The sequence below is a fragment of the Notolepis coatsorum genome (assembly GCF_963971535.1).
Source record: "Notolepis coatsorum genome assembly, chromosome: 2".
Classification (NCBI taxonomy): domain Eukaryota; kingdom Metazoa; phylum Chordata; class Actinopteri; order Aulopiformes; family Paralepididae; genus Notolepis; species Notolepis coatsorum.
This window is the reverse complement of record NC_140166.1, coordinates 85547611-85564800: the sequence shown is the minus strand read 5'-3', so window position 1 is coordinate 85564800 and position 17190 is coordinate 85547611. Positions and strand designations below refer to the sequence as shown.

At 42.0% G+C, this 17190-nt stretch overlaps 1 protein-coding gene across 1 annotated transcript in view; it reads right to left on the bottom strand.

The window, feature by feature from the left end:
* fah (fumarylacetoacetate hydrolase (fumarylacetoacetase)) overlaps positions 1-16956 on the bottom strand; it is a 107962-nt gene extending 91006 nt beyond the window's left edge. Inside the window, exons 1-5 of the mRNA XM_084307696.1 lie at positions 16814-16956; positions 16534-16644; positions 14600-14721; positions 9558-9607; positions 2988-3078 (exon numbers count right to left, since the gene is read on the bottom strand). Of these exons, the coding sequence (XP_084163822.1) occupies positions 2988-3078; positions 9558-9607; positions 14600-14721; positions 16534-16644; positions 16814-16894 (455 nt within the window). The 5' untranslated portion in view covers positions 16895-16956. The remainder of the gene's footprint in view (positions 1-2987; positions 3079-9557; positions 9608-14599; positions 14722-16533; positions 16645-16813) is intronic.
* Between the last annotated feature and the right edge of the window lie 234 nt (positions 16957-17190).

Genomic DNA, 17190 nt, shown 5'->3' with positions numbered 1-17190 from the left:
AATCCTCTCCCCTGCTGGCTTACAACCGGAGGGAACCCCCCTAGTATCTCCAGCTGACCTACGAGTGTACCTTATATAATTCTTATGCTACAGGTGGTATTAATTATCCCCTTCGTAATATGCTCATGGACTTACGCTCTTGACCTATTCATGCACATTCTTCGCCTTACAAGCGCAACTCTAATTCTCAATACTGTAAGATAACATTGATGCTCTTCTAATAAATATTCCAAACAGGACTTTCTTTGTTAAGCCGTGTTATTGTGTGGGTGTTCATCACATATACATGTGTACTGTATGGCCAGTAGTAATGTACATAACTCAGTAGTGGTTTAATGATACCATACTTATTCAATACAGTCAGGGAATTGTACCCCTCAGTTACACACTCGCTTGTATTTAAATTGTAAAAAGAAAATGTGTTAAGTATTGTGTGATTTTGTGCGAAGGGCGGACTAGCAAAGTAAGATTTTCATTGTACTGCAAACTGTCTGTTTAACTGTGCACATGACAATAAACAATCTTGAATCTTGAATCTTGTTTACAATCATTTGCATATATCCACTGTGAGTGGGTCTGACATTTGGGAGAGTTACAGAATACAAGTATCTTGGCATTTGGCTTGATGAGAAATTGATAGAATTCACATTTACATTTACAAATTGAAATATGACATGGACAATCTTGTCAGTAAACAGGGGCAAACGATTGTACAGTGCAAACCCAACTCCACGTGGCAGTTAAGCAGCCTCTCCCTGCTAATTCAGACCAGGCAAAAGGAATAACAAACACCATAGGTGTTTCTATCACAATGGATCTGGGACCCTACTCTATTGCAGAAAATGTAGGTTTTAAACATATGTTGAACGTGATTGAGCCCCGCTATACCAAGTTCCCTCTCATCCACATTTCAGCCAGCAAATCATACCAGCTCTTTCTAAACAAACACAAGCTGTAGTCGTCCATGACTCATCCGAAGCATCAGGTATTGCTCTTTGCTCTCACCACTGACGGCTGGACATCCAGGGCTACGGAGACTATTTAACAGAGACTGCCCACTTCATCAACCTCCCCCGCCGATTGGAACATGAAGTCATGTTCCGCAAACTAGCCCCATTTATCAACAGCACACAAGCACACATCTGGCAGAGGAGCCAAAGTAGTAATGACAGCTGGAGAGGCCCCCAGTCAAGCTGGACTGGGCCCCCAGATTGGATGCAATTGAAAAGCAATTTTGTGTTTAGCATTTATATTTTCCCCGCTATACCGAAAACATACCGAACCATGACTTTTGTGTACCGTCACCGCTAGTGTTGGATACTACCTTACATCACAATGATGCTGGATAAGAACTTTGGACCCTATCTAACTCGCTCAAATGACTGGCTTGTGCTTAAAGGAACACACCAACATTATGGGAAATGTGCTTACCATCTTCTCCAAAGTCAGACAAGAAGATAGATGCCAAATTCCTCTCTGTGCGTTCAGTAGAAAGCTATCTGGCTGCAAGCTAGTGAGTGAGCTGCAAGCCAAATGAATGGAAGCAGATACAGATCACTAGCCTATAGCTTAAAACCCTGGGAGAGGGGTTTTTGGTCAACAGCTAGTCAAGTCAAGTCAAGAGTTTTATTTGTCACGGCATACAAGTATACAATGAAATGCGGGGGGTCTTGCCCGCAACGATTGTGCATAATACAATAATAATATATAATAATAGAATAGAATCCAATAGAACGACATTGTGCAATAATACAGTAATCAAAGTATAGCTAGGCAAGTGTTTCATATACGCTTCCATAATTTGTGCTAAGATAGGCAAGCTTGGAGCTGGATAGCTTTCTACTAGCCCCCCTGTAACGCATGAGAGGCTCACACTATTTCCCCCAGTTCCCTTCCTCGCTGAGCAGGCGCCCCCGACCGACCTGTAGGAGTCGCTGTTTACAACGACCAGGATACACACCCCACCGGCTTGAAGCCTTTTTACAACGCATCGCCGTTTCCGGGTTCCCGTTTTGCGCTCTGATTGGCCAGGTCATGTGACATGAGCGCCAATCGTGGGACGGCAAGTTTCTACACTGGTTAAGCTTAGGCACTCTTCGAAGTTGGTTAAGGTTAGAGTTTGTCTTAGAGCGTGGCGGCAAGTTATTTCGCCGGTTAAGCTTAGGCACTAATTTCGAAGTTGGTTAAGGTTAGAGTTTGCAGGCTGTTCGACGCGGAAATGGGCAAACACGCTATTGGGCGCACATGTCACATGACCTGGCCAATCAGAGCGCCGGAAACGCGGATGCGTTGTAAAAAGGCTACACGCACCCCACCGGCTTCCCACCCGCTAACACTGCCAATCGTGTTAGTATGGACGACCAAACCGGAGGTACCGCTGACAGCTGGATTCGATACCAGTGTCTCTGCGGTGGTAGGCAGGTGCTTAGTCCGCTGCGCTACCCAGCCGCCTCCGTTTTAATACCTTTTAAGTAGGGATGTCCGATATTATCGGCCTACCGATATTATCGGCCGATATTGGCATTAAAATGTAATATCGGAAATTATCAGTATCGGTTTTCAAAAAAAATTATATATATATATATATATATTTTTTTACATTTATTTAACCTTTATTTACCCAGGCAAGCAAGTAAGAACAAATTCTTATTTTATTTATTGTCAAAAGTATGCATAATGTTGTGTTAATTCCACGACAAGAGATATGTAATGTTAATTACCTGAAATTATTTTTTTGGGGGGGAAACCCCGCATATATCGGTATCGGTTGATAGCGGTATCGGAAATTAAGAGTTGGACAATATCGGTATATCGGATATCGGTAAAAAAAAAAGCCAATATCGAACATCCCTACTTTTAAGGCCTCAAATTGAGAATTATGAATTTAAGACTTTCTAATGCCCCGCAGATACCCTGAATCATGTGTTTTGTGTAACTGTCACTCAACATCACTATTGAATGAATGAATAAACAGTCTGATATCTCACCAGTTGGGCATGAGGGCATTCTCCTTCCCACGGAACATAGTGCCAACATTGGTGGCATGATCCTTGGAGGAGTAGAAATCAGTGTAGTCTCCTGTGGGAAGATAAGAGCCATCAGTAAAACATGTACTAGTATGACCTGGTGAAACACAGCACTTATTTACAGCGTATTTTGAGATTACGTTAATTGTGTGCCTACAATTAAAAATATATATATATTTGAACTGAAATGTATTGGAAATGAAATTTTTGGAATGGTGTGCGTCTGGAGAGAAAATGCCACACAATGCTGCATGACCTATTCCTCAATTTCTCTGCAACGCCTGCAAATTATGAAATACCACCGGTTCACTATAACCTGACAGGTCTCTCTATCTATATTAATTTAAAAACAAATATGCATATATACTGTATATATATTTATATATATACATTTACATTTAGTCATTTAGCTGACGCTTTTATCCAAAGCGACTTACAAGTTCTGTACGACAAGTCATCAGGAAGGGCACAACTCTATCAGCTGAGTTTGATTGATTGATTGATTGAAAACTTTATTAACAGATTGCAGAATGGGTACAATACAGTACAGCTCAATACACACAATTGTTAAGGGGATGCAGACCAGAGAAAGACTTTCGTCTTGTTTACATCAGGGTCCCCCATTTTCAATTCATCAGGACATATATGACATACATGACATACAGATAGTCAGTACTGCTACATCTATACATTTATGACATACCAGATTTGCAAATACAGTACTGTTTGTGATACAGAAGGAGTCAAGAAAAGGGAGTATATACATTTGACGTAGAAACTGTACATTGGAGGAGGTTGGGTGGGGGGGGTTGGGTACATTGGGATATTGACAACCATACTGGGTAATTTACATTGGAGGTGGTTGGGGGGGGGGGGGGGGCACACTGTATAAACAAGTAAAACTGTACATTGAGGGGGGGGGGGGAGGAGACACTGTACAAACAAACAAAATTGTACATTGGACTATTGACAAAACCATACTAGGTAAATGACTGTACATTGGAGGGGGTTGGGTTAGGATATTTACAGGGGCCAGTGTTGAATTGCAGTCTCCCGTAGGTGTCCCTTGAGAGAGGTTTTGAAAGTGGGTAGTGATCCACATTCCTTTACAGCTTTGGGTAGGGCGTTCCACATTGATGTGGCATAATTGCGAAACGTGTTTAGTCCCTTATTTGAGCCGAATCTGGGTTTAACATGATTTGTGGAGCTCCCTCTGGTGTTGTGATCGTGGTATTCACTGACCTTTGGGAAGTATTTTGACATGTACATGGGTACCTTGGTCGTGTAGTGTATCTTGTAGACCAGGCCCATTGCAAGTTGCTGTACTCTGTCGTCTACTCTAAGCCATCCTAGGTTGTCAAAGTGGGCAGGGGTGAGGTGGGTTCTAGGAGTAAGGTCAAGCAGTAGTCTGACCAGTTTGTTTTGAGATGTTTGTAATTTTGTTTTTAGCGCCTTTGAGGTGCTTTGGTACCATGAGGTGCAAGCATAGTCGTAGTACCCCTGAATGAGTGCTCCTGCCAGAGTCTTCAGGGTATTCTTGTTTACCAGAGAGGAGATCCGGTACAAGAATCGAGTTCGTTGGTTGACTTTTTTTATTACATTGGATGCCATTTTGTCACAGGAGAGATTAGCCTCTAGGATGGAACCCAGGTAGGTAATTTCATCTTTCCTTGTGACAATATTGTCACCCACTGTAACTGAGAAGCCGTCGGTCTTGCTGAGTTTGTTATTTGAACCGAAGAGAATGGACTCTGTTTTGCCCATGTGTAATGATAGTTTGTTATCAGCGAGCCATATGCAGATTCTGCCTAGTTCTGAGCTGAGGGTTTTTTCAACCTGTAACTTGTTCTTGTCAGAGACCAGCAGGGCTGAGTCGTCCGCAAACAGGAACAAGTTGCAGTCACAAGCTGACGACATGTCATTTGCATAAATTAGGAACAATGTTCATCAAAGTGTTGAGTGCTACAGTGTAGGTTAGTTTATTAGGACAAGTGCATGACAGTAAGGTTAGTTAGGGTTAGATCTTTGAATTTCTTTTATAAATTCTTTTTTCTTTTTTTTTTAGATAATGGTTGAAGAAGTGCGTCTTTAGTCGACGGCGAAAGATTGGACGGGTTTCGGCTGTCCTAACTGGGGTGGGTAGTTCATTCCACCATTGTGGGGCAAGGACTGAGAATAGGCGGCTTCTCTTTGATGACCCTCCCGGAGCTTGGATAGGAGTAGGTCTGAGGCGGCCAGAAGATGCAGAGCGTAGGGGTCTTGAGGGTGTGTAGTTATAAACCATTGACCGGAGGTAGGCGGGAGCGGTTCCCTTTGCTGCACGGTATGCTAGGTCGAGGGCCTTGAAGCGGGTTCGTGCAGCAATAGGGAGCCAGTGCAGGTCCCTAAGAAGTGGGGTGACATGGGCTGACTTCGGTAGGTTTGAGATCAGGCGGGCCGCTGCGTTCTGAATGAGTTGAAGAGGCTTGGTGGCAGTGGCCGGGAGGCCAGCAAGCAGTGCGTTGCAGTAGTCGAGGCGGGAGATGACTGTTGATTGGACGAGGAGTTGGGTGGCTTCTTTTGTCAGGAAGGGGCGGATCCTTCTGACGTTGCTCAGGAGGAATCTGCAGGTTCTGGTTGTCGCTGCAATGTGAGCAGTACGAGTTTTGTTTTTAGGATAAGAGTGGAGGAGGAGGAGCTGGGATTGAGTGGGGTGAGGGGGGGCACTGCGGTGGTATGGCCTGCTGTTCCACCATGGCTGCTACCAAAGGTGGAGGTGGACTTTAGTATATCTGAGAGAATGAGGGAGGAGGGTAGAGGAGACCCGGATGATTTGGTGAGGGAGAGGATGCAGGAGAACTGGGCAGGTCACTTGCAAATATACACAGATGGGTCCATGGAGCCTAGTAGTAAAAGGGTGGGGTTCGCAATCCACATTCCCGCTCTGCGGGTCACCCAGAGCAGACGGCTGTCAAATGGGGTGTCAGTTTTTACATCAGAGGTAGTGGCCTTATTATGGGCAGTAAATTGGGTGGAAGAGGTGAGGCCGCAGCAGGTGGTTATCTGCTCGGACTCGGCGGCTGTGCTGATGGCGCTGCAGGGTGGGAGGTCACAGGTCAGGCCGGATCTCATCTGTGAACTGCTAACTGCACTCTATAGAGCAGAACGGGCAGGAATTGAAGTGGGGTTCATATGGGTTCCAGCCCATAGGGGGGTGAAGGGCAACGAGGCTTTGGATTTGGCAGCCAAAGAGGCCCTGAGGAGGGAGGAGGTGGATGTAGGCGTAGCCTTGGGGGTATCAGAATACTGCAGTGAAATAAAGGCGGAGATTACCAGAAGGTGGCAGAAGGAATGGGAGGGAGAAAAGAGAGGAAGGTTTTATTACAGCTTGCAGAATAGTGTTAGGGGAGGGAACGTCACCCTGGGGAACAACAGAAGAGAGCAGGTGATAATGACAAGGCTGAGGTTTGGACACTGTGGACTAGCGGGGGGACTGGCCCGCATTGGGAAGCATGACAATGGACTGTGTGAATGTGGGGCAGAGGAAACTGTGCAACATGTGTTTATGGAATGTGCCAAATACGCATCAGAGAGGAGGGTGCTGTTCACTGCAGTACTGGATGCAGGGCTGCCTTGCATCTCACTGAGGAGTATTAGGACCTGAGGAACAGCAAAGGGCAGTGGTGCAAGCTGTCATGGAATTTCTTGTGGACACAGGCCTACATCCTAAGGTATAAGGCCACAGAATTGTTGGTAGGACAGGAGTGAGTTAATTTCTTTGTTGTGGTTAGGTTTTAGGTTTAAGTTTATTAGGTAGGATAGGGAGGTGAGGTTAGGGCTGGGTAGTGGTTGTTATCCTGGGTTTTCTTTTCTTTTTTTGTCGGAATCTTGCCTTATCTGGGCCAGCGACAGGAGGTGGCGTGGCGGTATGCGCCTTTCTGTCGTTGCGACCCGACATTAAGTCCAAGGAAGAAGAAGAAGAAGAAGAGCGAACAGGCAGCAATACGCCGGAAGGTGTCTAGACTGCCGGAAATCACAAGAAGAAGAAGAAGAAACTTAAGTGCTTCACGTTCTCCCCTCTACCCCTCCTTTCAAGTCAGCATCTGAAAACACTCCATTTGGAGGCCAGTTGGCGGGCTAGATGATCACTACCCCTCGATCCACAAAATAATTGAGACACACCAGTCGCAGACACACGCAAATTGGAGGGGTAGGGCCAAGGGGGGGTATTGGGATTGGGCCTAAAGTATGTGTCACTTCTGACACATATTTATTTCTGAATTTCGCCAAGGGGATTAATAAAGGAACACTTGATTTGACTTAATCTAGTTTACACTTTAATCCCCTTGGGGGAAATGCAGGTGTCATAGCAGCATGGGGGGAGGGGGAGGTAAAGGGAGGAAAAAAGACAATAATATAATAATAATAATAATATAATAATAATAATAGTAGAATGGCAGTATATTCCATCAATAATAATATTCGTTTACTTTGTGTATACATAGTAGTAGCACACTTCGCCAGAGTCCAAAGTCAGACAGTCCTAACAGTGTTTAGTAATTAAGAGTCAGACAGTCCTAATGGTGTTTATTATTAAGAGTCAGACAGTCCTAATGGTGTTTATTATTAAGAGTCAGACAGTCCTAATAGTGTTTATTATTAAGAGTCAGACAGTCCTAATAGTGTTTATTATTAAGAGTCAGACAGTCCTAACAGTGTTTATTATTAAGAGTCAGACAGTCCTAACAGTGTTTATTATTAAGAGTCAGACGGTCTTGACAATGTTTAGTAATTAAGAGTCAGTCGGTCCTGACAGTTCTCAAGTATCTTTGTGGCAGCAGGATTCACTGAGCCTAACAACCACAGTCACACTTAACCGGTGTGGTTTTCAGGTTGATTAGGCAATCCAGGTTTTACCACTTGGGCATACAAGTGGGTCCCAGACAGGGACCTGTCTCTTATAAATATGCAGGAAGAATTAAATGTATAGTTATGATGAATTTAAACAGGTGAATCCATAAGTAGGCTATGAGTCACTAAGAAGAACTGCTGGCAAAAAGGAAATTTGCTCCCTGTGTTAATGTGCAGATTAATAGGCTCATCATCTCTGCCTAATCATTATTAATGTTGATACGTTCCTTTTTTTTTATCCACTTTTTCTCCCATTTTTCTATTTTTCTCCCATCCCAATTTCGTATCATCCAATTCAACCCTCCCCTGTCACGAACGCTGTTTCTTGCCTCCCACAAGCCGGCTGCAATGTGGACTAAGTCATACATAGCACGAGTCCCCTCCGATACTCGAGGTAACAGCAGTCACATCTTTTCACCTGCACGGCGTGATCTTTCAGCGTCAGGGGTCTGCGCTTTGGAGGGGCGCCGCCCCCATCGCTTCCTGATTCTACTGCGCAGGCGCACCAACCGACCTGTAGGAGTCGCTGTCCACAACGCCCGATCCCCAACCATCAGTTTCCCACCCCCTAATACTACCAATGTGTATTAGTACGGACGACCAGCTAGACTGAAAGCAAAGTGTTTTGTATGACCATCTAACAGGGAAGACTCTTTAAACTGTGTGAGTCAATATTTGTTTTGTTATTACCTGCATTGCTTTTACTCTTTTTCTTATTCTCTGCATTGCTTTTATTCTGTCTATTTTATGCTCATGGTGTATCCCTACTTCTAGTAATGATATTCCATTTTCCAACGAGCTGATTGGTCAACAGGTGGTGCTTTTCTCTGTTTCAATCTCTCAGCTAGAACATAGCCTGCTCCGGAGCAGCACGAGTCACCAGGGTGATCTACCGCAGTAACAGGAGAACCACTGTCGTCACTCATGACACTGAAAACCCAGGGTTAAAACCTGAGATTTCCCAAAGCTAAGAGCATACACACACGTGCACGCACACACACACACACACACACACACACACACACACACACACGCACACACACACACATTATTATTAACAGTGCCCTCTTGTGCTGAGCCATTGTAATTGATTTCTAATTTCCCCATTACTAGAAACATGGTTGCATAGATGGGGGGGTACACATCCATGATGACTATATAGCTCTGTTTCACATCCATGATGATGACTATATAGCTCTGTTTCACATCCATGATGATGACTATATAGCTCTGTTTCACATCCATGATGACTATATAGCTCTGTTTCACATCCATGATGACTATATAGCTCTGTTTCACATCCATGATGACTATATAGCTCTGTTTCACATCCATGATGACTATATAGCTCTGTTTCACATCCATGATGATGACTATATAGTTCTGTTTCACATCTATGATAAGTAACTATATAGCTCCGTTTCACATCCATGATGACTATATAGCTATATAGCATACTTAGATAAAATCAAATGTAATATAACTCAACAATTGTTCTCCACTGACCCCAAACTAAGGTGTACGTTTCCATTGTTCAGCAGAGGTAATGGATTAGATCAGTGCTTGTATCTGGTGATGATACACAGGTTTAGCACCTAGGTAAGAATATGGTATAATTTCTTAAACACAAGAGACGCTCACCGATGTCAGCAGGAAGATGCATCATCGCTGAACTCTGATTGACGAACGCTCTGAAGAGAGAGATGAAGAGCATCATGAATACACCATAGCTGTCAACATTGGGATTTGAAAAAACAGGAGATTTTAATTGTAGGTACTGTTTATATTGTACATAGTCCTGTGTGTTGTATATTGTGTCCTGTTACTTTTGTATTTATTGTCTCTATATACACTGTGGGAAGGGGGGCACATAATTGAATTTTTCTGTATGTCTTGCACAAATTGGAAAATGACAAAGTTTACTTTGACTTTTAACATGTGTCTATAGTGTCAGACACTAATTGTAATGTTAAAAACGGATACTACTGTAATATAAAGTGAAATTATACCATGCCTCAATGTATCAACTTTAAACATACACTAAATGTTAATGTTAGAAATGTTAATTTCCATTATTTCCACCATGTGCAACATTTCCTAAGAACAGCAATGTCCATTCTATCAACTCCAAATCTGTGCTATGAGCTCAATTCTCCCGGTGCATGCAGAAGTAGAATTGCTGTCTTGTTTTGGATGAATGAGTAGAAATGAAAAACGAAAATCTTGTTTTATTAAAGTAGTTTTGACATATGATATAGATAAAGATATTGTTTCATTGTGTATTGATTAACTTTACATTTGCGCTTCATTGCTTTACAAAAGTTATACTGGCACATGGGTCTAATACAGTAATGGATTATGGGTAAATGCAACGTTAAAGCAGTGCCAATGTAAGACTGACTTTACATTAAACGAATGACAATAATATAGTATAAAGTGGGGTATTATTTGGACTAAAGAATGGTGTTGTCTCACCCTACTCACATGTTGAGGGAGAGCACCATACATTATACACTGAGAAACCACGGTGAGAGTGAGCTCTCGGGGAACAACCCCACTTTGCCCGACAGTTTGTCTGCAACTGTCTTCCGGTCTGACTTCCTGTGCTAACGTTCTAATCTACACTGCTGCCACCTGTCGTCACGGAGGGGAATTACAGCCATTTTGTATAAATAAATAAAAAAGGGGAAAATCCGGGGAAATATTTTAACGGAAGGACGGCGGGAGAGAAGGTTGAAATACGGGAGAATCCCGGGAAAAACGGGAGGGTTGACAGGTATGGAATACACAACCGTAACAACATTAATAACAGGTATACATACTAGGGCTGGACAATAATTATGGTCAACATATGATTAGTGCTGCTAATAATCATAATTTAGATTCATCCAACTATTATGTAATTGATTAATCTGTACATCTAAATGATTCATTTTCATAGCCAAAATAAATTACATTTAAAGTGGCAATCCTTAAGATTTGTTTGTTTTGGTGACATCTATTGGTGATAAGTGGTCATTGCTGTTGTGTTTTTGCATTGTATTGACTTGCTTTCCATCTTGAAAATCCATGCTAAATTTATCAAATGGGGGCCCATGGCCTATTGTGCATCAAGTTGTGGGTTCTTGACATGAACACAAAACACAAAGGACACAAAACGTCTTTGGTGCAAGGCATTCATCATGCCTTCCAGACTCTTTGATTTAAATCATGCCCATGAGCCATCACTAGGGGAAGAGTGGCTAACCAGGCGTGAATGACTCACTGTATGAATGAGTGACTGAGTCTATGAGGAGTTTCACATATCAAAAGTTTGAGAACCATTCTTTCAGATGGCGATTCTCAGTTCATCTCTCTTGTTTCGTGAGCTTTGGTCGAGACTGGGCAGTGACTGAGCAAACTACTACAGCGTAGTCCCGCCCCCAAACTAACTTCACGGAACACCTAGACCGTACTTTGATACGGTTTGGGGGGAAATCACAAAAAGTGGCATTAACATCTGGCTGAATTTAGGTAGTCCATGTTGCGCAGAAAACATCTGGTGTTACTAGCAGAACTCCACACTGGCAGACTGTTGAAGGGTCCGGGCTGGATCCCACAGACAGAGTTCTTTGAACAGAGAATGTGGACCCTGATAGTCTGGTCTTTGGTATTGTACATCATCACCAATCTCTCATTTCTGACATTGAGGCACATAGAGTTAAACAACTATGACAAGCATAGAGGTGAAGTTGTGTTCTGTTGACAGGATCTACAGTAGTTTGGTGCTCTTATCATTATTAGTTAGTGTGATACATCCAGAAGGTGTGGTTAGTGTGATATATACAGAAGGTGAGTGTTAGTGATATAATACATAATGTGTGTGTTACTGTGATATATACAGAATGTGTGTGTTAGTGTGATATATACAGGTGTGGTTAGTGTGATATATACAGAAGGTGTGGTTAGTGTGATATATACAGAAGGTGTGGTTAGTGTGATATATACAGAAGGTGTGGTTAGTGTGATATATACAGAAGGTGTGGTTAGTGTCATATATACAGAAGGTGTGGTTAGTGTGATATATACAGGTGTGGTTATTGTGATATATACAGAAGGTGTGGTTAGTGTGATATATACAGAAGGTGTGGTTAGTGTGATATATACAGAAGGTGTGGTTAGTGTCATATATACAGAAGGTGTGGTTAGTGTGATATATACAGGTGTGGTTATTGTGATATATACAGGTGTGGTTAGTGTGATATATACAGAAGGTGTGGTTAGTGTCATATATACAGAAGGTGTGGTTAGTGTGATATATACAGAAGGTGTGGTTAGTGTGATATATACAGAAGGTGTGGTTAGTGTGATATATACAGGTGTGGTTAGTGTGATATATACAGAAGGTGTGGTTAGTGTGATATATACAGAAGGTGTGGTTAGTGTGATATATACAGAAGGTGTGGTTACTGTGATATATACAGGTGTGGTTAGTGTGATATATACAGAAGGTGTGGTTACTGTGATATATACAGGTGTGGTTAGTGTGATATATACAGGTGTGGTTAGTGTGATATATACAGGTGTGGTTAGTGTGATATATACAGAAGGTGTGGTTACTGTGATATATACAGGTGTGGTTAGTGTGATATATACAGGTGTGGTTAGTGTGATATATACAGAATGTGTGGTTACTGTGATATATACAGGTGTGGTTAGTGTGATATATACAGAAGGTGTGGTTAGTGTGATATATACAGAAGGTGTGGTTAGTGTGATATATACAGGTGTGGTTAGTGTGATATATACAGGTGTGTGTTAGTGTGATATATACAGAAGGTGTGTGTTAGTGTGATATATACAGGTGTGGTTAGTGTGATATATACAGGTGTGGTTAGTGTGATATATACAGAAGGTGTGGTTACTGTGATATATACAGGTGTGGTTAGTGTGATATATACAGAAGGTGTGTGTTAGTGTGATATATACAGAAGGTGTGTGTTAGTGTGATATATACAGAAGGTGTGTGTTAGTGTGATATATACAGGTGTGGTTATTGTGATATATACAGGTGTGGTTACTGTGATATATACAGAAGGTGTGTGTTAGTGTGATATATACAGGTGTGGTTATTGTGATATATACAGGTGTGGTTACTGTGATATATACAGAAGGTGTGTGTTAGTGTGATATATACAGAAGGTGTGTGTTAGTGTGATATATACAGAAGGTGTGGTTACTGTGATATATACAGGTGTGGTTAGTGTGATATATACAGAAGGTGTGTGTTAGTGTGATATATACAGAAGGTGTGTGTTAGTGTGATATATACAGAAGGTGTGTGTTAGTGTGATATATACAGAAGGTGTGTGTTAGTGTGATATATACAGAAGGCGTGGTTCAGGGACGTGCACAGGACTTTAGATGGGCAGGTGCGCAAAGGCTGAAAAGGGCACTATACCTGTGTGTGTATTAACCGAGCGCCAACTGTATGAGCCACAGCGGTTTCTATCATCATCATCATCACCACCCACGCTATGCATAAAATATAGGTCCGCGGAGAGGCACGCTGAGGAGGCCGTGCAAACTGCAATGGAATATGGGGCATCTCTCTCTCTTTACCTAATATTTTGATTCTATCCTGAAATTTTTCAGTTGGAAGGGCAGTCTATATGCGTAACGGCAACAAACAAAAAAAGGCTCAAAAAGGCAGGTGCTCAAGCACCCCTTGGGCTCTATGTGTGCACGTGCCTGGTGTGGTTAGTGTGATACAGAAGGTGTGGTTTGTGTGATATATACAGAAGGTGTGGTTAGTGTGATACAGAAGGTGTGGTTAGTGTGATATATACAGAAGGTGTGGTTAGTGTGATATATACAGAAGGTGAGTGTTAGTGTGATATATACAGAAGGTGTGGTTAGTGTGATATATACAGAAGGTGTGGTTAGTGTGATATATACAGAAGGTGTGGTTAGTGTGATATATACAGAAGGTGTGGTTAGTGTGATATATACAGAAGGTGTGGTTAGTGTGATATATACAGAAGGTGTGGTTAGTGTGATATATACAGAAGGTGTGGTTAGTGTGATATATACAGAAGGTGTGGTTAGTGTGATATATACAGAAGGTGTGGTTAGTGTGATATATACAGAAGGTGTGGTTAGTGTGATACAGAAGGTGTGGTTAGTGTGATACAGAAGGTGTGTGTTAGTGTGATATATACAGAAGGTGTGTGTTAGTGTGATATATACAGAAGGTGTGGTTAGTGTGATATATACAGGTGTGGTTAGTGTGATACAGAAGGTGTGGTTAGTGTGATATATACAGAAGGTGTGGTTAGTGTGATATATACAGAAGGTGTGGTTAGTGTGATATATACAGAAGGTGTGGTTAGTGTGATACATGCAGAAGTAAACATCATTCTTCTGGATTGTACACACTGACCCCCTACAGCTTTTAATTTGACCAAGGTACTGGCGTTACAACTGGAGTTGGTCCCTAGGCACTGCACTGTGTGGCTGCCCACTGCTCCTAAATAGTTAGGATGGGGCAGAGGACGAATTTCCCCCAAGAGGATTAATAAAGATACAAATTAACTTAACTTAATTCAATCTAGATCTCCCCTGTCGGGGACCGGTGGGTTACCAGTCCCCACGTTTATTTGAGATGGTTTGGGACCAGTGGCACCGCTACATTATTCTCCTACCTGCTGCGTAAGCTAACGTCATCCCTTAGTGTGGAATCGTTGGCGGACAGCAGAACCTGTAGCGTCCTCCTGGCCTCCCTCCACGCCCCATGACCCAGAGACATGAAGCCATTCAGGGTCGGCTGAAAGACAGAGAGAGGAGGAGGAGGAGGGGGGGGGGGCATTAGGGAAGGACCTAACCAGATGCATGAGGCGCTCAGACATTCAACACTGCAGAAAATTATAGGCTTAGGGTGTGTTTTAATCTTGTATTCAGACTACAGCTGGGCGATATGACCAAAATATCAGGATATTTTCCTTAGTTTTGATGGTATAACGGTATGTGGCGTGGCGGTATAGTTTTCCAGTGCAAATTACATCATGATACGACATCTTTTCTTTTTTTTACATCTTTATCTTGTAATAATATTGTCTTGGTCCTATTTCATTCAATATGGTCTATTGGTCTATTTTTAAATACTGCAAGGAATCTTTTTTTTTATTAATTTACAAATATGCAGTTTGTATATAAATATATATATATATTTTTTTTTATGAAATTATCTTACTACACAAGCAGATCATTTTGTTCTTGCCAATACATTTATCTTCTGATGGATTTTGTGGCTAAATATTTACTCAAGACAAATCAAGAGTAATATAGGATCCCATGTACTATATATTTGATTGTTTCATACATATTTCTCGTGGAGTCATAATCATCATGAAGTCAACATATTAAATCACTTAAGTTTTGTAATTTTTTGCAGTGGGGAAACCTTTTTTATCCCATGAGGTGATGGCATGGTACAATATGCACAGTCAGTCACATTCTGTCCATTCGTACATTCTAGTTTCTAGCAAGAGTATTATGAATATCAATGAATAATACAAATGTTATTGGGTATACTACACAGGATTAAAACAATGAATGAATGAATGAATGAAAACTTTATTTAACAGATTGCAGAATGGGTACAATACAGTACGGCTCAATACATACAATTGTTAAGGGGATGCAGACCTGAGAAAGACGTTTGTCTTGTTTCCATCAGGGTCCCCCATTTTCAATTCATATAGACATATATGACATACATGACATACAGATAGTCAGTACTGCTACATCTATACATTTATGACATACCAGATTTGCAAATACAGTACTGTTTGTGATACAGAAGGAGTCAAGAAAAGGGAGTATATACATTTGACGTAGAAACTGTACATTGGAGGTTGGGTGGGGGGGGTCGGGTACATTGGGATATTGACAACCATACTGGGTAATTTACATTGGAGGTGGTTGGGGGGGGGGGGGGGGGGCGGGGGGCACACTGTATAAACAAGTAACACTGTACATTGAGGGGGGGGGGGAGGAGACACTGTACAAACAAACACAATTGTACATTGAACTATTGACAAAACCATACTAGGTAAATGACTGTACATTGGAGGGGGTTGGAATGATTGGGTTAGGATATTTACAGGGGCCAGTGTTGAATTGCAGTCTCCCGTAGGTGTCCCTTGAGAGAGGTTTTGAAAGTGGGTAGTGATCCACATTCCTTTACAGCTTTGGGTAGGGCGTTCCACATTGATGTGGCATAATTGCGAAACGTGTTTAGTCCCTTATTTGAGCCACCAATCACCAGTGAATGAGACAATAATGGATTTTGACTCTTAAGAGATCCCACTACTTAATACCAATAGTGCACTGAACAGTGTCTACATTTTGTTTTTTCAAAACAATGGCATTTAACTGTATACGAGAGGTAGATTACTTGCTAATGTACCTCTGATTTAACACATAACTACGATCTCATGTCAGAACAATACAATTTGTGCCCAAAGCTTAGTACCTGTACCTATTATAACCCTCCTTTGCTTTGTCATTTGGTTGTTATGTCTTATGTCACGTGCCTACAGACATCAGCAGCGTGCGTTATATGCTACTACTATACCTGGTCAAACACATCCTGATATTTGGAGAGAACAGGACCTGTGAACATAGACCTAATTGCACTCAGGTCAAGTATCTGATCTCCGATAGCGACCCCGATCCGATGCCTGGGCTGAGAACACAAAACGTAAAAATACAATCACAACAGCATTCAACAAGCATAACCATTGATTACAGTATTTATTTTGGAAATGTAATTGACACATTGTGTCCCAAATGATAAAGGCTAAGCGCTCAAATGTTTGCAAACCTAAACTTTCTCAGAATTCAGTACTACTCACGTTGTCCGCTGTAGAAAATATCCCATAAGGTAGATTGTGATAAGAGAAATCGGACTTTGCGTCGACTTTGATGAAGGACATTTTTAAGTTGCAGTTGTACTCCGGTATACTTCTCAGAGTCAGGAGCAGCGTTAGTAGTAAACGCTTCCAGATGTTGACCGCAGCCATTGGACAGACCCGCCTCCCTTAGCGCGCACCAATCACACGCTGCCTCTTCTATCCACCCTAAAGTCATGCAAACAGCTGGAACGGTTTAGTCAATGACTAAGCAAAACCACTATCGCTCCAAGATTGATCATTAACTATTCAGATGTGGATAAACGTATGAGGATAATTTGTATATATATACTCTTTTTGTATATTGTGTGGGTTATCCT